This window comes from Oryzias melastigma, linkage group LG7, assembly GCF_002922805.2.
Source record: "Oryzias melastigma strain HK-1 linkage group LG7, ASM292280v2, whole genome shotgun sequence".
NCBI classification, from domain to species: domain Eukaryota; kingdom Metazoa; phylum Chordata; class Actinopteri; order Beloniformes; family Adrianichthyidae; genus Oryzias; species Oryzias melastigma.
In genome coordinates this window covers 411,166-432,013 of record NC_050518.1, presented here as the reverse complement: position 1 = coordinate 432,013, position 20,848 = coordinate 411,166, and the positions used below count along the sequence as shown (strand labels likewise).

Here is a 20,848-nt window from a genome sequence, read left to right as displayed (position 1 = left end):
ATAAATACTGGAATTCAAGTGTTAAAGGGTTTATCAATTTTCTGATCACATCAAACACAATTCTAGCTTCAAATTTGTCTCCATTGTTATTAACAGGGTTCCTAAAAAGTCCTAAAGTATTATGTTTATGAATCTGGAAATAATACCTTAAAAACTTTTGAAATATCTTAAATTTTAATATCAGAGCCTTATAAATGTCCCTTTTTGAAACAGTGTTAAATTTTTTTCCATAATTTTTCTGTACATAAAAAGCAGCAGAACAGTTTGCTATGCACCAATACGATGCCCAACACTTAAAAAAAAAAATGCAAAAAGCTATTGGTTTGATCATTGGGAAATGTAAATTTAACAAAGCTTGGACTTTTTTTGTGAATTATGTTCATTTTTTTATATTTATTTAAATAATCTAAGAAATTGGTCTTATTTTTGGATAAGCACTTGCCTAAAAAGTCTTAAATTCACTTGACATTTTTTGTTTAATACGTTAGCCTTTATTAGCTATGATGCTAGCAACATTTCACCACTCTCAGACACCCTACCTGTGTCGGCAGTGTCAAAGCAGCGTCTTGACCCAGCGGCTCAAAAAAGGTTCTGGACAAGGCGAAAAATCCTCAAACTCCTCAGAAAGTTCTGTGGAGAAACTTGCATCACTTTGCCCGGTACCACTCTCCATGTTGAAGACTATGTTACGTAAAGCTAACCTAACTGTCAATCATAGATCTACACCACACCTCCGCCTCCACTAGCCCCGCCCCCGTTTTTTCAACTCTGGGCTTAGCATGGAGTCAGCCTCCAACTGTTTGGTTACCCTTTAAAGTTCAAGGATGTTATTTTTTTAATCAATAGGCTTCAATGAGCAAGTTTCTCATGAGATAAATATGTTTATATTTTGAAGTACTAGTTTTTAATAGATATATTTGTTGTGAAATTTCAAAAAAAGGAAACTTTAATCCTGTTATTTTGTTTTTTTCCTTTTTACTGATCCGAAAAAGAATCTGAACCGTGAATTTTGTGATCGGTTGCACCAGTAATCAAGAGTTCTGGATTGAAGGTAAAGCGGTTCAGAATGAGACGTGACGCTGCTTCTTTGAAGCAAAAACCTTTTAGATCAACAGATTTTGAGAGCTGAGAGTGCTCCATGAATAATAGAAAGGCCTTAATGAGCTCACATGAGACAGGATGAAGTCAAACCAGAACGTCAGAAGAAACGGCTGCTAAAGGATCAAAGAGTGATAGTGATGTAAACACTCGGGTTTTGACGGTATAAACTGTGTCAAAACAGGCGGACAACATACTCCTGCTGGAGATGGACATGCCCACACGCACCACTAAAGACTACCAGGAGCCCGTGATCGCTCCAAAGATGGCGGCGGCTCTGGAGGACGCCCTCAGAGACGAGGACGAGATCCAGGTGGACGCCTCGGGTTTTCACAGCAGCCTGGGAGCGGCTTTTCCAGCCGGCAGCCTCAAGAAACCAAAGTCAGGGTAAGACCGCCATCTCTGCCCGCCGCCGTCACGTCACGCTCGCCATCTGACTCCGCTCTCTTTTCTGCAGCCGGCCGAGAACAGGGAGGAAATCTGGCACTCCGACCTCTCCGTTCAGCCTCTCCAGCCCAGGAAGTCCTCTTTACCCACAATCCCGTGGCCTGGTGCCCAAATGATGACTTGTAGGACCACTGACACCGCCCCCACGCACCTTTCAATTCCACATCTGATCCTCTGGGTGGTTCCACATCCAGACTGGTCTTCAACGCTCAGCCTGACTGCAGTATCACTGGTGACTTTATTCTGACTTTGATATGAAGCTGAAGGAAAAGGTCTGGTTTCCACAGCGAGCAGAGCTCCGTCTGTTCCCTCTACGACGCCGAAACCTTCCTGTAGCGGGCGCTCTCACCACAAACCTCGCTCTGCTGAAATCTGGATCCTCTGTGGAGGACGATGGAACGAGCCCGTCCGGCTCCTCCGATGTGCCTCAGGTACATCAGGGTTCCAAGGTGCCTTAAATCCAAGCCCTCAAACCTCATTTCAATGATGATTCCTTCCTGAAATCCCATCTGGGAATGCACGCACCTCCACGACATTCAGGTTTCAGCACATCCGTCTGTGACGACCATCCTCAGACGTGTTTAGAGTAAACCGATCTCCTTCAGCAGATGACAACACTTGAACACATGAAGTTCTCTGCTGCTTCCACCTTCGACTGCTGGTTCAAATATTTAACTTTCACGTTTTGTTAAATGTGTTAAAGGAGTTTAAAATGTAACTTATTACAGTCGTCTTTATAAGAGTTGTAGATAAAATTTTATATTTGCTTTTCTTCAGCATAGTTTTATTTTTGGAGCTCTGTAATTTAAGGTTTAAATTTTATTTGATCTTTTTGCATCAAATCTGCAGGATGTGTGTTAGTTTGTATTTAGTTTGGCTTTTAACTCTGAAGGTTCTTCTCTTAAAAAAATGTGATTTTTAAAATGATTTAAACTTGAACACAATCTTCTTAAAGAAGACCTGCAGCATGTTTCTCAGCACGTTCCATATCCACTAAGACAATTTCACTTTTCTTATTGTAGACATCTGGTAAACACACTTGACATCATCACAATGTTGACCAATTTTATATGCTTCTGATGATTTCAAGCCAAATCGTTGTTGCTGTTTTTTTCATTAAACAAAATTTAAGGAAAATATAAAATTTTTGTCTTAATGCATTATAAAGCTGTCTGTTTTATAATGTAAATAATATTTATTAATAATTCAAGTGTTTCACATTATATTTACTAGTGAAAAGTTCTTAAGTTAGGCTTTTGTTTTGTATCCAGGAGTCTTTTGCACATTCATTTACAGACTGGTCCAAAAGAGGAAACAGAACCGGAACCAGAGACCCGAAAATAGATTGGATTTCCGTACTCCTTCAAAATATTTTTAGTATTCAAGCTCAGAAAGGCCATTTACGAATGCTTGAAGGCCCACTCCGACAATTTTTTTCATATTTTGAAAGTGTTTGCAATGGTCTTTTAATGGCCCCATTTTTAGCCACAATTAAGAAAAACTATCATTTTCTAGGACATAGTTTCTGCAGAGCAGCAAGGGTTCATTAAAATTCCCCTCTTGATTAGTGGCAGGAACGTCTGTGCGGAGCCACCCCATTTTTGGTCCGCCCAGCTTATCTTCTGTGTCAGAAATGCAATCCAAAAACATGATTTTCTTTGGAGTGGGTCTTTAAGGTAACCATGGTAACCACCTTCCCTGAACTTTCAGTAGCAAAATCAGACATTTACAGACTGTAAGCCACTAAATCAGAGCAGAGAAGTGGAACAAACATTGGAGTTTAAACAGACATGGGGGCGGGACTAAGTCAAGTGAAGCACTGTTGACCTGCCAATCAATTAACTGCATCTCTTAATAGCATAAATTAGAGCTTTAAATGAATCAAAATTATTTCACATACACAAACGCCAGCTCAGTGGCCTTGTGGTAGAGTGTCCATCCTCAGACTGTACAGTCATGACTTCAAATCCAGACTGAGTCATACAAAAGACTCTAAAAATGGGGCCCAAAGCCTCCCTGCTTGACACTCAGCATTAAAGGACTGGATTGGGAGGGGTTAAACCACCATATAAATCTCTAAAATGATAACTTATAAAATCTGTTTCTTACTTTGCAGAAATTTATTTTCAGCGATCAGTAATACAACTCAAATCTTTAAAACCTGCAAGCCATTCTCTTCAAGAGTCGATTAAAAAAAAGAAAAGAAACGACGATACACTCAACAGAGCACAGACGCACAACGCCACACAGGAACGGCTCCTAAAGGACTCAGGAATGATGAGGACACCAGCCATGGAAATGATCCAAACGGAAGCAGTGTGATGCTCCGGCCTTTCAAAATAAGAGTAGGGGAAAAAAAACTAAAATAAAAAGACAGTTTTTGATTTTCATTCAATTGTGACCACACCCACAACATCACTGCATGATTCAAATCAAACATCTACTTCCTTGATTCCATGCAGCCTGGGTTTGGCACAAACTGAAGTTTTCAAGAAAAGGAGCGACAAAATAATGCCCAAACTGGAATCCGGGAGAATGTGATCCAAGAGTTCTTAATGATTCAGGAAATGGTGCTGCAGCTGCACACCATCAGAAAGTCTTTCAAATAAATACAAACTTGCACTCAGACGTCCAAAAATGACCTTTGTCATGCTGGTAAACTCTTGTACTATTAAAGTTGATCTTTTCACTAAAAACAAGAATCTACTCAAACAATGAGATGTATGCATAGAAAAAAAAATCAACAGCTAAAAAGGTCCAGAATCATTTAAAGGGTCGTTCTGGATGATCTCAAACATGTTTCCTGTTCCGAGCAGCTCAGTTTCTGAAGGAACCTCAGCAGCAATCACAAAGAAAAGATGCTTTTTTGGGAGCCAAGACTTGGTTTTTGGGCTGGAAATGAACCTTCAGTCATGGCTGCTCCTTCCAGACCTCCTGGAGAAGGAGCTAGCGGCCACACCTTCAGCCTCTGATCGGTTGGGGAGTTTCTCCACCATCTGTTGGCGAGCGTCCGTCCGGTGATGATGTCAGCTGTGAAGTTTAAATCTCAAAGACGTGTACGTTGAGAGAACCCCTCTTCACAGCAGAACGAGGATGGTGGAGATGGCAGACGATGAGGTGGGCTTCGGGAGCTGCAGGTGGGGGCGGGGCTTCGACGGCGACGTTCACTTCTCCCTGTAGAAGAGCAGGAACATCTTGAGCGGCTCGGGAAGCGGCAGACTCAGGATACGCTCCCTCAGCACGTTCACCGCCGGCTGCGGTCGCAGCAGCTCGCCCGTTTCCCTCTCCTCCTCCTCCTCTTCCTGCTGCCCCTCCTCTTCCTCCTCCTCCACCATCTCCTCCTCCTCCATCAGCTCGCCCGCCGCTCTCCTCCCAACCCTCCTGCTCCCTCTCGTCAGCCGCCTGGCCTCCCTCTCCACCCCCAACTCCTCGTCCTCCACCCGCCCCTCCTGGTTGTTGTTGCTGTCCAGAGGCGCGGCTCCGATTCCGCTGCTGGCCACCACCTGCCGCGTGGCAAGGACGAGAGCGTTGCAGTGGCGCCGGTGAACGCGCCGGCGTTTAAAGCGAGGGCCGTACTTGTGGAGGCCCGCCACGGCCAGACCACGGCCCACGCTGAAGGAGGAGCCTCGGCCTCGCGGCTGGCTGCCCCCGCCGTTTGTGGTCACTCTGAGGGTGTGGCGGATGCAGATGCGAGCCAGCTCCTGTAGCGTCCGCACCTCGTACTTCGCTGCAAAGAAGAAACGGGCAAAAAAAAAGAGAACGTGAAGAAAGTTTATTCGTGTTGAACATTTTAAAGTTCTTTACATAAAACATTAAGAGAAATATTAAAGGATTGATCATTAAGATACTCCACCCCCCTTTCATCACCCATAACTGAGAGCTCTCTGTTTACACCTTGCAGTCCCTCACAACCCCGACCTAACATTACTGGTGCAACAAAAATGGCGAGCCAGACACTAGGAAAACAAAGACGTTCATGGATCTAGTCGTCTACAAGTGGATGTATCAGAATGAGGCGGAGCAAGGAGCTCGTGGCCCCGCCCAGCACATTTTCTACATTACAAATATGCTGTTTTTCAAGCTGTGTTTTTTCTTCTGCTCTGAAACATAAAATTAAGTGTAATTTTTTAATATAAGTTCTGCATTATGAGAAAAATGCCACAAAAACATGTTAAAAAAACACCAAAAACACAATTTTCATTGGAGAAGGTCTTTCAGAAAAAGAATGAAAGAACTCATCATGTGAGAATTTAAACTCATGAAGTCGCGCCGCAGGATCTCAGATCATGTCTGTACATTGACTTAACAATGAAACTCAACGCCCCTGCCCCCGAATCGCATTCGGTTTGAATTATGGATTTATTGGAAGCAGCCATTTTGAAATGAGCAACAAAAACCCTTCTACTGCCCCTAGTGGAATAATGATTAAGTACAGGGTAGAAAACATTGACCATTATATAAGTTTGGATCATTTTGATACATTTCTGAGGAGTCTCAGAAATCTATGTATCAAATATGATATGAATGGTTATTAAGGGTTAATCCTTGAAATGTTTTAGTCTGATTTTGTGACTGAACTCATGTGTTCATCAAATGTAGGTCTGTGTCCATCACTACACCAGAGGAGGCAGAGAAAGAAGGAACAAGAAGGATGAGACTCACGAAGAGGAGCCGCCTTGGGTTTGCCGTTGGTGTTGTGTTTGGGCAGCAACAGCGGGGCGAAGGACACGGAGATGATCTTCTTAGTCTCCCAGCTGTTTGCCCCGGTGCGCGTGATCTTTGTCAGCTGCAGGAAACACCAAAACTCAGTCTTTGTGCTTCTGCTTCTTCATTTTGTATTTAAAGTGACTTACAGTTACACAAACCAGCAAGCTGGAATCTACAGATTTACTTCCAGCTCTATAACCGACCTTTTCCTCAAGAGGCATCACCAGGATGCCCCCCACCTTCAGCAGGCTCTTCATGTAGTCCTCGTGCTCCTTCTGCACCCCCGCCCCACAGTACACCCTGTCATACTGACGGCTCTCTGGAGGAATCTCCAGGCAGTTCCCCTCCACGAAGGAAGGCTCGCAGAACTCGAATCTGAAACAAACGGAACGACAGCAGCGGCTGAGAACGTGGACCTGTATGGAGCCAAACCGGGGACATAAATGTCTGAAACCCAAATAAAACATTTTGAAAAAAATGTTGGTGTTTGGCCAAAAAAGGAAAAATAAAATGACAATGTGGATTAGGACATTTTACATTTCATTATGCATAAAAAACATTTTTTTAGTGATATAAACAACTTTTTACAAAAAAACTATTACACAGTCCTGCACATTACTGAAATGCAGTGTTGGGCATCTCACTTCAAAAAAGTAATTAGTTATAGTTACTAGTTACTTCTCCCAAAAAGTAATTGAGTTAGTAACTCAATTACTGCATCTTCAAAGTAATTAGTTACTTGGCAAAGTAACTCGTTTGCACGTTTGTGTTGTGATTGTATGTTTATATCCGTGTCTACCGCCTGTTTAGATACAAAAACATGATCACATTTGTCAATCGCGGCATTTTATTGTGAAAAACTGGTTATATTTTGAAAAGAAACCGGATTTTCTCATGTATCTTGATGCAACTTCTGGCCAGAATTGACGCGGAACGCTCGGGTGCGAAGCGCCCAGCTCCAGCAAGATCATCAAACTTTGAAGTAACGCGCCGCGATTTACACGAAGTAACTATAACGGCGTTACAGCGAGGATGAAAGTAATTAGTTAGATTACTAAATTACTTGATTTATAACGCCGTTAGTAACGCCGTTATACTTAAACGGCGTTAGTCCCAACACTGCTGAAATGTAATTATGTGTTTAAAAACAAAAAGTTAAAACCTAACAGTTGGATTCAAACCCCGGGTGAGTTCTGTTTCTAGTCCTATGCAGTACCACTGCACCACCAGCATCTTGTACTTAACATGATGTCCTCCAGGCTTGATAAGGGCGACCAACCACAGTCATTTTATTCAAACATAAGGACGTTTTCTATCCCTGGATTTAACACAAAAAGATGGTGCTTTGAATGGGCTAGAGCAGAGTTTAGGACACGTGGTTTGTACGTGATAAAACTCTGCTTTTTACACCTGTCTTGGGACAACTTCAGACTATGATAGTACTGACTAAACAGAAATTCTCTGACTGTAATTATCACAGATCTTAGAGTCAGTGAACGCACCAGGACTGAAGTTGCCTAAAGTTTTGAATGAGAAATTTTGTGATTTGAAAATGAAAAAAAAAGATTAAAGGGTGAAAAAAATATTTGAAACTAAACCAAAAGTTTTGAAACCTAAAAAACAGAACATTTGAAGCTAAAAATAATTACGTTTTTTTTTTAGAATAACAAAAAGTTTTGGACATTTTACATTTTTTTGGCCAAACACCAATACATTTTTCAAAATGTTTTATTTGGGTTTTACATATTGAAGGCCCCGATTTGGCTCCATAGACCTGAAGGTAGAAGCTCACAGACACGTCTGAAGACATACTTGTCAAAACTGTCGCTGGTTTTGATGAAGGAGTCTAACTTCTGGTAGGCATACTCGATGACGTCGGCGTGCACCTCGATGCCGTGGTTCACTCCAAACGGACCTGCAAATATCAGAACAGAAGAAGCTGAAACGAGATTCTCCTGCACCGACGCCATCATCCAGACGAGCACGAAACGTTGAGTTTCAAAGACAAAGCTTCTCCTGAAACTGAGGCATGAAAAAGCCTTCAGCAATGAATGAAGAAGATTTTGGATCTTGTTTGGAGTTTAAACAAGATAGACAACTGTGAAGATGTTTGTGTCAATATGAGAAATATAAAGACAACAACTTTACAAATTCATTTTTAGAACGCAACTCTCACGATAAACAAAGATCCAAGCCTTAAAACACTGTAAAGCATGGCGGTGGAGGTGTCATGATGCAGCACTGCTTTGATCCGTTTCACAAAAATAAAACTCTGTGGATATAAATATATATAAAAAAAAGGATCCAAGTTTGCAATGACACAATGTTCTGACACTGAGGCCAAAGATTAATCAAACTATCTTTTTTATGTTAGTGATCTATTATATGAAGCTAAATGTGAGATGGAGTCTATTTCTAAATATTGTGTGAACTTTTGTTCTCCCTGTAGTGAAAACATGAATCAATGTCGACTTTTAGCTAAAAAAAACTCACAAAATCAGAAGTTTCAAACGTATCAAACTAAACATTCCAGGTTCAAACTACACTAAGAGATTATGCTTACGGGAAAGTATCAAAACTGAAAAAGCTGCGCTGCATACCCAGGATGAGTCCCACCATGGTGCTGAGGTAGCCGGTCCCACTGCCCAGGTTGAGGAAGGAGAGGCCGGGCTGGAGATCCAGAGCCTCCATCACCTCGGAGTAGATGCACGGAGCAGACAGGTGGATGTTTCCATGCCGCCACGCCAAGTCCTGAACTCAACAACAGAGGAGCTTGTTTATGTGTGGATATCTGCAGACCGGCCGGTTCCTCAGCTCCTCTCCGGTCTCACCTTATAGGCGTTGTCCCTGTACTCGTCCAGGTAATAGTCGGCGCGGTCGATGGCTCGAAAGGCTCGCTCCACCAGGTCTGAACGGATGTAGTACGCCTCCTTCAGGTTGTCGATCAAGTCGTCGTTGTCCTCACCGGCGCTCACGGCTCCGCCCATCCTGACTGAAGCCAAGCAAGCACCTTTGAACACCGATTGAAAGTTAAATGTGTGAATGGAAAACGTTGACTGTAAATGAGAACTGGATCGAGGGAGTTTGTCATCACCGACAGAACATGTTCTATTTCTGGCTCTAACCAGTTAAGTCAATTCAGTCGCTATTTTTTAACAATACAGATGCAGACATGTGACGTCAGTAAGCAGTGATTGGCCAGAGTAAATGTTTCTATGGCAACCACTCTCGCCAATCAGGAGTGAGCTTGTTGGAAGTCCACACCCATCGCTTGACGAGATCTATCAGTTGTTTTGAACGTTGAACGTATGACCACTGCTTTTATTGAGGCATCTGATAACTTGAATACCTTGAACTACAGAAAACATTAAGAAAAAAGTGAAGATTATCAAGAAGATTTTCAAAAAAGGTGTCAGAGCAAGAATGGTTATTCTGACAATCAGAATGACTGAGTAAAAGCTGTTTATTTCCGTATAGTAGTCTGTGGGATTTTGGCTTCTTGGAGCCAGAAGGTACTTCCTGTTTGGAACGCCGGGGGGAGGGGTCACTGCTGTCAAAATTAAAAGAAATTACATTACATTGGTTTTAAACAGAAAAAGATAACTCAATTATTGCAAATATTTAATTTTATAAATGAATGGCGTAATGGTCAACAAAGTGTAGTTTTATGAACAGTAAAGTGGGATTTTTCGACTGTTTGCTGGGCTGTGGTCAAGAAACTGAACCAAATGGCTCTTTTAGAATAAAAGGTTGCAGAGTCGTGGTCTTGAGCCTCCGAAAAAGGTTTTGTCAAAGTATTTTCTGCCTTTTAGTCTGACAAAAGGTTATATAAAAAAAAGTCAGACCACTTCCTCTTTTCTTTGCGACTTTTTTCAAGTTCAGTGTGAGATTTTTCAGAAGAGACTTCTAAAGAGACCATTTGTCGGTCTGTCCACACTCACCACACATGCACCCAGATGGTTCAAAGTGTGTTGGAAGTAACACATCACAAAGTAATAAACAACTGTAATTTAAGTACATTTGTGAGTAACAGAGGAATGTAGGGAATTACAATTTAAAATCTCTGTAATTGAATTACTAGAATATAGAAACCCTCATTACTTCATTAGGTTTTGGAGCAGTGGAAGGATTATCAGGGATTAATAAAACATGTTTATTTGTGTAAACATTAAGCCCTGACAGAGTTTGAAGATCACTCAAAGTAAGATGGAAGAAAAAAAACTAAAATATGGACAAGGAAGAATACTTAGAGACAACTGGAGATATTTGAATTACCTCTAGTTTGTCAAAAACAAAGACAAAAACATTTCATTTTAATGCAAGTTATGTCCAAGAGATGAACTGCTTTCCACTGCTGTAGTGTCAATGAGCAAGCTGTCTGAGAACTTAGCAAAATCACACGGACACACTATGCTTTTAACAAAAGATGCCCATGGCCACAGTATTTGTGTCATTTTTCACACTGTTGTCTAATCTATGAATCTATGCTGGAAGCACAGTTATGTCTTGAACCATTTCTAACTTTGCACAAACCCATTACCTTAAAAAATAAAGTTAAAAAATATAAGGGGATCGTGCTTGTGTGAGATTTTTTTCCTTTTCTATATAAGTAGAAAAAAAGTGAAGTAACAAGTAGTGAATTACTTCTTAAAGTAAAATACAAATTCAATTTTATTTAAATTCAACTCTATTTAGATGCCTAAAAGGCATAATCAAATAAATAACAGTAAGATAAAAATAGTAGTTAAAATAGCAACAAAAATAAATAAAAACACATAAAAATCCAACATACATACACATCCCACAAAAACAATCAAATTAATTAGTAATAAAATCAAGTTAAAACATGGAAAATACATCAAAGTAAAAGTAAAAACACAAGTTGTAGATGAAGCCCTCACATGTTCCACAGGTGATGCCCACTGTGCTGAAATGTGACCTTGCCCTCCACAGTGGAGGGTTTTAAGAAACTAAAAACTCGTGTTTTTACTCAAGTAATCGACTACTCCTTTAAAGTAATTTACCCAACACTGAACTCGAGGTACAATTTGAATGAAGAGAAGCCTTTTAAAATGCTGTAAAAATGAAATGGAGAAACTATTGTACATACGAAATCAAGCTCCAGAAACAGGAGTTTCATTCATTTGGCCCCCACCATAAGGTGGAGGCCAGTTGTGGCCCCCACCTGAAGCTGCGTGAATGAATGGATGAGCCAACAGGATGCAGTGCTCTGGTTTGGCCACAGGAGGGCGCTGCAGCACGCCTCCGTCGCTACACGGCATGAAGCACAGCAGCTTTAAATCCACAGGCTGCAGCTAACGAGGCCGATCGGGGCTTCGGTGCACAACAACCACCTGACGTTGCAGCACAGCACGCGCACGGTGTTTCTCACGCACTCTCCTGTGATATAATAATAATATTAATAAACCCCGCAGATGTGATCTGTGTCACGCAGCTGCCAGTCGAAGGCAGTCGGTGAAAGATTCCAGGCACCGTGGAGGCGGCCGGAGCGCGGCGGCAGCGGCGGCTGTTCGCGCCGCAGGCCGCCTCCCGCGCCTCCCTGCTCGGCCTGAAGCAGCTGGCGGAGTACCTGCTGTCCGAGCCGAGCGCTGCCGTCCGTCTGCGCAGCTCCACGCGCGTCCCGCTCTTTGTTGTTTGGACGATCCAGCCTACACAACACAGCTGGATGTAAACATTCGGCCATCTGACGCGATGACGTCAGACGCACGGCACGCACCGGTCACGCGCGGGTTGGCCTACTTTCTGCTTTGGGGGCGGAACGAGCCCCATCCAGGGTTAAAACTCACCGAGAAACAAGAAAAAATGTTAGAAAATAAACATTTCACAGCCAATTGGGACATTTTCTCATCCATAGAGTCATTTTCCACACGGTTCAGATAATCAAGCTTTTATTTAAAACCCAGAAAATGTTTTCTGAAAGAATCAAAAGAAAACTGCAAAAATGGGTCGAAACATCATATAAAAATTGACTAAAGACAACATCGCAAATTAAAATGTTCATCTGCAGCAGAAATAATCAATCCTTCAATACAGACCTTTAAACTCATATTAATAATAAAGATAAACAATAGAAACGTGGATTTTGTTCTTTTACAGCCTTTAAAAGCTGAAAATAGAAAAAAAATGTAACAGACATCCTGGAGAATTAAAATCGTAAATAAGAAGGTTAACAGGTCAAGTTACAGTTGGAAGAAATGAAAATCTGCCACGTTATTCAAAGGAAACAATCAGATGTTTTAAGGCGAAGAGTCAAAATACTGAGTTAATTTGAATTAGTTTACTAATTTCAACATTCATCACAATTAGAATACATAATTGAATTTAGATTTGCTTGAACAATTTAGTTTACAAATATAATTTTCATGGTGATGTTAAGTTTGACTTTTTTTCTTTTAAGAAACATTTAGGCTTAAATTGTGATCAGGTTTTTGTGTTTGTACCATTTTATGACAGATGTACTAAGAAAATCAAAAGAGATCAAAAATACAAATGTTATTTTAGCTCACTTAATCAACTTGAAAACTTCGATTATTAGCAAGAGAAAGATCACGTTTGCTTTTATAAATATATTTTAGTGAGTTTACAGAATCTGAACGTTTCCTCAAACATCCACCAGATGGCAGTGTGGCTATGCACAGAGTCTGAATGTGAGGCTCTTGGGAAAATAAAATAACTTCTGCTGTTTAGAGACACAGTCAGTGCATCTTAAAATTTTAAATAGTCTAAAAAACACATAAAAAACCCTAATGACAACTTTGAGAAAAAAAATCTAAACCAAATTTTAAATATTTTTTTATGATTTTGTTCAAAACAATCAGCTGATTGGATCAGGACAAAATAAAATCATTCTTAGCTTTTCTCCAGATTACTTATGAAGCACATGCTGTCAGAAAAAAATCAAAATAAATGTGTTGTCACGCATAAAATTTATGAAAAAAGTGTGATGCAATGTGTCAACATTTGCTGTTTGCTGGACATTTTGTTTAATTTAACAACAATCAAGGGCACAATCCCACACCGAGGATGCTTGACCTCAAAGCGGGTTCAGCACAGTTAAGCAGACAGATGTGGTGTGATCACTAAATGTGTCAGGGCGTGAATGTGACATCATTTAGAAAACACCCCATGTTGGCTGGTAATGGCTCCAAACTGGTCAGTGTTAAACCCTATAGTGAAAAAAATGTAATCTGCAGGGCAAACTATGGTGGTTAAATTATTATTAAAGTCGATGCTTTTAGGGCCCTAGCTATTCTTTACACTTTCTGATAAATGTTAACATAGAATGCATGTCGCCTCCTACTGGATGGAGTAGCACATGCGCTCAGGTACATATCGTTAATAGGCAACATTGACGCTTGGCAGAGAGAATTTATACTCAATACTCCAGTACAGTTCAGTCAGGACTGCCTCGAGTGAGCAGATCATTGGATTTGGAAAATGTAGATCTGATATTTGACCCTGAGATACAGCGTGAATCATTTGAAATGAAAAAACACAAATAAAGAACTGTTCGATACCTGTTCCAGTAAAATTTCAATTTTCCTTGAGAGGGGAAGATTACTTGTACGGCACATTTCAGACTCAAGGCAGTTTGAGATTCTTCACAGAAAAAAGAGAAAACGTTTTTTTCAGAAAGTAAATGTATTTTTTACAGCAATTCTATATGTTTTATAGTCTCAGACAGACATGAACATTTTCACACTTTTCTCTCTTGTTTTAACTCTAAAAATTCAATCCTTTTAAGGAAAAATAAGTCAAATTTTATAGAATGAAATCAAAGTTCTGTTCACTACAGAAGATTTCAGTAAATTTGACAAACTGATTGTATTATATACAGGAGACACGGCACGGAAGAGATTGAGGGACAAAGTCAACAACCAATCAGGACGCAGAACACAATCTGCTGTTAACAATAAAAATAACACAATAATTGGTAATAAATTCTGTTTAGAAAATAATAAGTGCATATTTGCCACTCTGACTAGTACTATTAATAGTCTAAATTTACTGCAAAAGTTTTATAAGTTTCAGAACTTCAAGACGTTTTTAATTATAGTCGATTTTAAGGTCTAAAATGAAATAAGGTTTTGGATACAATAATGACTGTTGGGGTTAAATGTGTAGGTAAGTAATGAGTAGGTAATGGGGATTCAGAGTTTCACTTTCCCCAAAACTCGGTTTATTTATTGATTTATTTAAGTTAGGAGAATGCATATTATCCAATGTTTTAGCTAGGCTACAACATAAATATGCCAGAATTAATACAGGAGCTAATTTACCTCAAACCTCAATTTTTGGGTCAAAGTTTTGTTTCGGTTCAATAAATGATTTGAATATTACAAACCCTAAAAAAAAAAAAAAAACTTATTTGGATTTGTTAGTAAACAAGTAACAATGAAGAATGGCCCCTCAGTTAATGCTGCAACTATCAGTTTATCGTGTGTTACACCACTGAACTGAATCGTGGGTAAAGTGAATTGTACACCCCTAGTTTTAGTAAGCCTGATGTCATTTAAATATATTACATTTAGCACAACACGTCTTTGACACTTTCAACATATTCACTTTCCCTACGATTTGTTACATTGATTTATTGTTATATATTGATTATAAGATCCCCATTAGCCGTGCTTCTCTTCCTGGAAAGAAACACGTTATACAACAAATTCACAGAAAACAACGACGTCATTTTATGCTAATCCTAAAGAAACATAATATAAACACACAAAAATCCCATTTTAAATATAATTTTAAAAAGAGTTCCTGCGCCCTGAACCTTCATGCTTTAAATCCGTGGCACTTGCTGATGGGTCACTTGGTACCAGGGCACAGACAGAAAAAAGTAAATAAATGAACTTATTTTTGTTTAGTTTATTTTCTGATCTTAAAGGAAGTTTTAATTTGAAAGACTTCCAGATTCGGTTTCCAACATCTGTCTTGGTCACATGACTTAAAGCAGCTACCTGCAAGGCTAACTAGATTGCTAAGCTAGTAGCTCAAAGCTAAATACAAAAACTAAACAATAAAACGCATTTGAAGAGTTTCTTCAAGGAGAAAAGATCCAGTGAGGAAACCGAAGAGCCTTCGACTTTAGATAACAATAAAACTGCTGTTTACAGACAAAAGCACGAGTTTTCCTCCACATACGGAATTAATGAGACAGCTCCGTCTGATGCATAGTGAGAGACTCGACTGTTTACCACGCAGATAATGAAGTTACTGGATTCACATTCATATTATATTAGAAAATACCAGTTTTACGATGGTGGTTTAATTTTATTTTGCTTAATTTATCCATCACAACTAAAAAGTCGGCCATAGCTCAAGCTAGCCTCCCGTTGTTAGCCTCCACTTTAATGTCAAGTGGAAAAACTTCATCACAAAGTTTAAGCATTTCACAGATAATTAAGATGCAATCAAATAAAGATGCTGATTAGTGGAAACTTTAAAAAGGACATTTGAGATTTTTTCTACAGCAAGGCTGAGTTGGCTAGATATCCGTTCAGAAACTTTAGCACAGAAAAGGTTCCTTTGTGTTGAAACAAATACCCAACGAACAAAGTTCTATGTAAAGACAAAGTATGATCAATCTTTTTGCCCTGTTTGAGTGTTAAAAAGGAATTCTATGGGGGGAAAAAAATCATGTCATATTTCCTTTGTGGAGTTTTTTCAAATCTGAAACGACTTTCATAGATTTCATAAACCAGAAGCTTAAAAATCCCAACTTCAGCCCCATTCAGAGCGGTCCGTGAAGATATTGTCAAATTTAAACGTTTTCTGAAAAAGGTTGGGGACCGCTGCTTTAAATTAATCACACAATCAAAATATGTATCTCATTGAAATTTTTCACAGACATACACCTCATTTAAAATATGAGGCTCCAAAATGTACCCTCCTAATGCAATGGTGTAACATATTGTTCAGTTAAAAAAAAAGAATTGGTGCATGACTAGAAGGTAAATGGGCAAAAAAATCAGATTTATTTTTAAATGATTTCAGATGATCTCAAAGCAACACAAAACTTAATAAATTCCTACCTTAGTGCGCCCTCTGCTGTGCACATTGCACAAGTGTAGATAAATGCTGATTGTAATAGAAAAAGGTTTTAATAGTTCAGCTGTGAGGATTATTTTAACCTATAGATAATCTTAGTCTGATACTAAAACAGGCTTTTTAAACCACAAGACCCCCGTGTCCCCACGATCCAGACCTGTCCTCATTTAATGAAGGACTTAAGGATATGAGTCCTCATAAAGATGCACAAACGAGTACAAACACACACACACTACACCAACAACAGATCTGCTTGTCTATGAGTCTTTATTTGTATTTTCATAGAGAACATTTAAAATGATTCATACCCTCACAATAACTGACATCACTTTCTGCTTTGTAACACTGAAACAGGAACAGGGGAACATGTACACAAGTGCACAAACACACAGTCACAAACTCGGCCCATCTACAGCAGTGTACACCCAACCCTCCCCACCCCACCCCCAAAAAAAGATGAACAAAAAGAGGAGACCCCGAGGACACACAGCCAAGGCCTGTCCCACTTTACAAAAGGAACGACTCCATCTACAAAAGTAACAAAAATGACCATACAGTCTATCCACGTGGAAGTGCTTGTAATGCTGGAAGGTTTCATAAGTATTTCAATATTAGTGCCTAAAAAAATCACCAGTAAAAATAGCTCATCTCTGTAAAAATGTGGTAGCAGGACAACCCTTGGCTGTGGACTTTTTTTTTTCTTTTGTCACAAATGTTTTTTTTTGTCTGTTTTTTAAACAATTTTCAACTTTTTGTCAATACAACAACAATAACACTGTTTCTTCTAAATACAAATATGTACAGAGACTTTCACTTATTTCAAAATAATGCCCTGCACACTGATGCATTTACTGGGGATAAAAGACGATGATCTTCAGATTCCAGTTCGGATACCTGAATGGACAGAATAAGATCACAGTTTCTTTAGCCCGACAACAGCTTCTGGTTTTCCTCTGCAACAGAGCGCCCCCTGCCTGCAAGTGAAGGACATCTGAACGTAAAACATGCAGGATTTGGAGCCGGCACAAACGGGCCGACATGAGCGGACTGAGAAAGGCACACATGATAAGAAGACCACACGACAGGGAGGTGGGCAGAGGTGGGGCCGTTTTGCTTTTGGTCAGCTCGATGAAAAAGTGCCGCTCAGTTTAATAGCTCCGCCCTCTCCTCCCCACTTCTTCTCTACTCATATTTGGATTTGGGTGCGGACCGGCGTCCCTGAAAGTCTCACATCGGTGGGTAAACCTGTCCAGTGTGTGATCCTTCGCTGTTTGGAATACTAAAACTCCCTCCATGGCTCTGTACTTTATGTAAATCAGAAAACATACAGTGCGTGGGCTCAGCGCTGTGGGCTGCGCTCGCTTTCTTAGCTCTGCTTTCATGGCCTCAGTGTTATTTATTTACATACCTCAGCAGACAATTTCATCAAGCATTTTAAAAGGGGTCATGCCATAGCAAATGGGTCAGGAGAATATTCACAGTCTTAACACCCGCGGGTGGTATTCTCCAGCAGTTCAAGAAGAACACACGAGTTTTCGCGCACCGCGTTTTCCTGAGGAGAGGTTACAAGGGACGAGAACAACGAAAGGGGGTTTCGTGGTGCGGCAGAGGGCCGGACGAGGGGTAAGAGTCACAAAAAGCTTTGACATTCTTTTGAGTGACGTACATGTTTATGCAACAAACGCCTCCTCTTGAAACAAAAGGGGAGATTTTGAAGCTCGGCAAATCAATTTCCCACTCCCACGCTCTCCTCCCGTTCTACACGAGGCCTCGATCCAGCTGATGATGTAGCCTCTAGCCTCAGCTGACTGGCCGACCTATGGCATCGCTCCGTTTTGCCCCGTCACCTGAGGGCCAAACTCGCTTCCTGTCAATCTCTTTTTGTTTTTTTTCCCAGTACAAAAGACAACTCTCTGGTTGATCTAAGCTACTGAAGCTGGGTTCCAAGAAATCTACGCTCAAATGCTGGCATTTTCAACAGTAGTTCAGAAAGTGCACAAAGGATTTCATTCTATGTTGGCTAAGAGCACATTTACCACCTCGGGAACGAGCCGGCGTCCGAGCTACGCGCAGGCATTGAACTGTACACACCGGAGCGGACACTCGAAGGCAAGTTACACCCAAGTCTCCTCACAGCGAGCAGGCCTGGACGGTCGAGGACACACAAAGCAGGGAACCGCACCACGAGGCCGTGTGCAGAACATTAGTCAGAAGCATCGTCGTTTTTTTGTTTTTTTCAAACTGTACATGAGATTCAGTCGTAAAACACACAGCTGATGTTTTATGGATCAAAGACACACAAGTAAAAGGAAACTTAATGAGAGAACTCGCAAAGCGCCGTTGCAGCTCGACTCAATGGTGCGTTTAAAGCCACAGTTGAGCAGGTCTTTATGATATTCAACCATCTGCTCGGGATTCACCATCACATCTCCTCAGAACAGCTCCTCTGACAAGGAAAAGTCCACAGTTACACTGGAAAAATATAGGTATGTTTGTATTCATATATATATATTTATATATATATATAGACAGAGAAAGAGAGAGAGAGAGAGAGCATCTTTAAAATCTATTTGTACAGAATGTATATATAATGTACTTCTGGCCATCTTGGCAGAGAAACAAAGGCATCTGAAACAATCACCGCTCTTCGGATGCCGTGGTCGTCTTGGGACCAGACATTATTACATTGGAGAGATGAATTAGGAAAGAAATCTTTTTTTTTCTTTTAGTGGCACTTTGTGCATAAAAAAACAAAATAATCTAAATCTAGAGTAAGGCTACAAGGGTGTGTACGTCTGTCTGATAGAAGTTTGTCAAAGTAGGCCATGTTATTGTTTCCTCGAGGGCTGGATATGTCGCTGTGCGAGTCTGTGTGTGTTTTAGAGCCAAACTAAAACACTGCTGGAGAAGAGCTCTTTGTGTACCATTGCACTGATGAAAATCCTATTAGTAGAGCAGTCACGGTACAACACAGAGGTTTGGGGTGAGCCAGTGTTGGCCGCTACAAAGCGCTTGGGAGAGGTAACATTTTTTTCTGTCTTTTCTTTAAAACATTTTCACCTGACAAACGCACAGAAACCGGGCGGTGGCGGCGGCAGACAGCGAGCGCTTTCTCGTTTTACAATCAGCTGCTGCTTCACCTAAGCAATCAAACCGTGTTCGTTATGACGTGGTTTCTTTATTAAGTTCTCATCAGTGTTTTTTTTTTTTTTTTTTTTTTTTTAAGACTACTCAGACTCAACCATCACATCACGCACATAAATAACAAAATAAATATACAGCCATATCAAAGGATTTCTCTCATTTTAAATAAATAATAAATACATTTTTCTCCTCTCAGCAGTTGGTTTTCTGGATAACAGAACAAAAGAAGAACTTTTTTGTTGTAAAACTATAAAAACAAACAAAAAAAGTTTGTCGTAAAAACATCCGCACATAAAAAGGTGTTTCAAAAATGAGTCACAAACAAAATATGCCTCATCGGTTTTCATATAGATTCTTTAAATATGGATGTAAATCATTTGCAAACTGGTTATCAAAGCAAAAAAAAAGGCATTTTTTTCTGTTTGTTTTACAAAACAAGGTTAATAAATAGATCGTTTCAAATAAATAAACCTCAATAACATAAACGGCAATAAGTTACAATTTAAAACGTTCACAAGTTTAAATAATTAATTTATAATAATAATAATTATTGTACCACAAAACTAGTTATTGAAATGAAGTGCAACTCCTATGTTAATAAATACTATTGATATGACAAACTGATCTGAAACGTGTGCACGCTAAATGACTATAATCTGTTAGAAAACAAATGGACGCTGGGGGCGGGACTTATCTGCTCGCTGATCTGCTTCGTAGCTTTGCGTGCAGATGGTTTAGGTTGCGACGCCACAAAACAAACACCTTCAGTTTGGGGCGTGCTTCCTATTGCTGGGTGGAGTGGCCGGGTGGAGTGTCTCTGTCGGCGAAGTCGCGGTGAACGCTGCTGGAGCTCAGCCAGAGTTCTTCTTCTCTTTTGCTCCTGTGAGAGATTTTCCTTCAGGTTCAAGACGCGCGCAACAGAGAGGGGGCGCCGGAGAGCGCGTCCAAACTCTGCTGAACAGTTTCCAGCTACTCCTCGCCCGTTCCTACTGAAAGATCTGCGACGCCCAGCAGCAGCAGCAGCGTGGTGTGGATTTTGGTCCGCGTCACTCTTCTTCATCTGTGTTCCCTGGGTTGTTTTTTTTTCTTAAAGTTGTTGTTTATTTAAATAACCTGAATTCCCTTTTGTTTTAATGGTATTTCAATACACTGTGGAGCTTTCAGTGTCTTGCTTCCGTCGAGCCTCACACTTTGATGCCCTTCACGGCTTTGTTGATGCTCTCCAACAAGGCCTTGTTCTCCGGGCTCTGGAAGCAGTCCTTGTTGGTGTACATGTCCGTAAGGGTGCTCACGTAGCGGTCAAAGTTCTGCTCGGTGATTGGCTCCTGCTGAGGCACAAATGACACCTGGATTCAGTAAAGAAGCTCGAAGACACGGG

General features: G+C 40.5%; 3 protein-coding genes across 7 annotated transcripts in view; 1 reads left to right on the top strand and 2 right to left on the bottom strand.

The window, feature by feature from the left end:
* Positions 1-2,689, top strand: part of kif3b (kinesin family member 3B) — a 10,758-nt gene extending 8,069 nt beyond the window's left edge. For both annotated transcript variants that reach the window (XM_024292870.2, XM_024292871.2), the window contains exons 8-9: positions 1,283-1,485; positions 1,556-2,689. In XM_024292870.2, the coding sequence (XP_024148638.1) occupies positions 1,283-1,485; positions 1,556-1,661 (309 nt within the window). In that variant the 3' untranslated portion in view covers positions 1,662-2,689. The remainder of the gene's footprint in view (positions 1-1,282; positions 1,486-1,555) is intronic.
* Positions 2,690-3,646: 957 nt separating this feature from the next.
* Positions 3,647-11,995, bottom strand: LOC112159053 (protein-L-isoaspartate O-methyltransferase domain-containing protein 2). Of its 2 annotated transcripts, none has more exons than XM_024292873.2 (7): positions 11,843-11,995; positions 9,084-9,244; positions 8,853-9,003; positions 8,065-8,167; positions 6,456-6,627; positions 6,208-6,331; positions 3,647-5,272 (listed from the first exon to the last, which is right to left on the bottom strand). In XM_024292873.2, exons 2-7 carry the CDS (start codon positions 9,237-9,239, stop codon positions 4,710-4,712), a joined length of 1,269 nt encoding a protein of 422 aa, XP_024148641.1. In that variant the 5' UTR covers positions 9,240-9,244; positions 11,843-11,995; the 3' UTR covers positions 3,647-4,709. The 2 variants fall into 2 exon arrangements, with proteins under 2 accessions (XP_024148641.1, XP_024148640.1); XM_024292872.2 differs by having other exon boundaries at positions 9,084-9,262; positions 11,843-11,994.
* A 4,581-nt stretch (positions 11,996-16,576) lies between these two features.
* myt1b (myelin transcription factor 1b) overlaps positions 16,577-20,848 on the bottom strand; it is a 50,909-nt gene continuing 46,637 nt past the window's right edge. For 2 of the 3 annotated variants that reach the window (XM_036212626.1, XM_036212628.1), the window contains one exon: positions 16,577-20,798. In XM_036212626.1, the coding sequence (XP_036068519.1) occupies positions 20,655-20,798 (144 nt within the window). In that variant the 3' untranslated portion in view covers positions 16,577-20,654. The remainder of the gene's footprint in view (positions 20,799-20,848) is intronic. The other variant, XM_036212627.1, reaches the window with a different exon arrangement.

Excerpts from the sequence above, each read along its gene's own strand:
- LOC112159053 (XM_024292873.2), bottom strand. The coding sequence starts at position 9,239 with ATGGGCGGAGCCGTGAGCGCCGGTGAGGACAACGACGACTTGATCGAC. Across the intron at positions 9,004-9,083 it reads ACAGGGACAACGCCTATAAG|GACTTGGCGTGGCGGCATGG; the intron begins GTGAGACCGGAG and ends TGTTGAGTTCAG. Across the intron at positions 6,628-8,064 it reads ACCAGCGACAGTTTTGACAA|ATTCGAGTTCTGCGAGCCTT; the intron begins GTATGTCTTCAG and ends CGTTTGTTTCAG.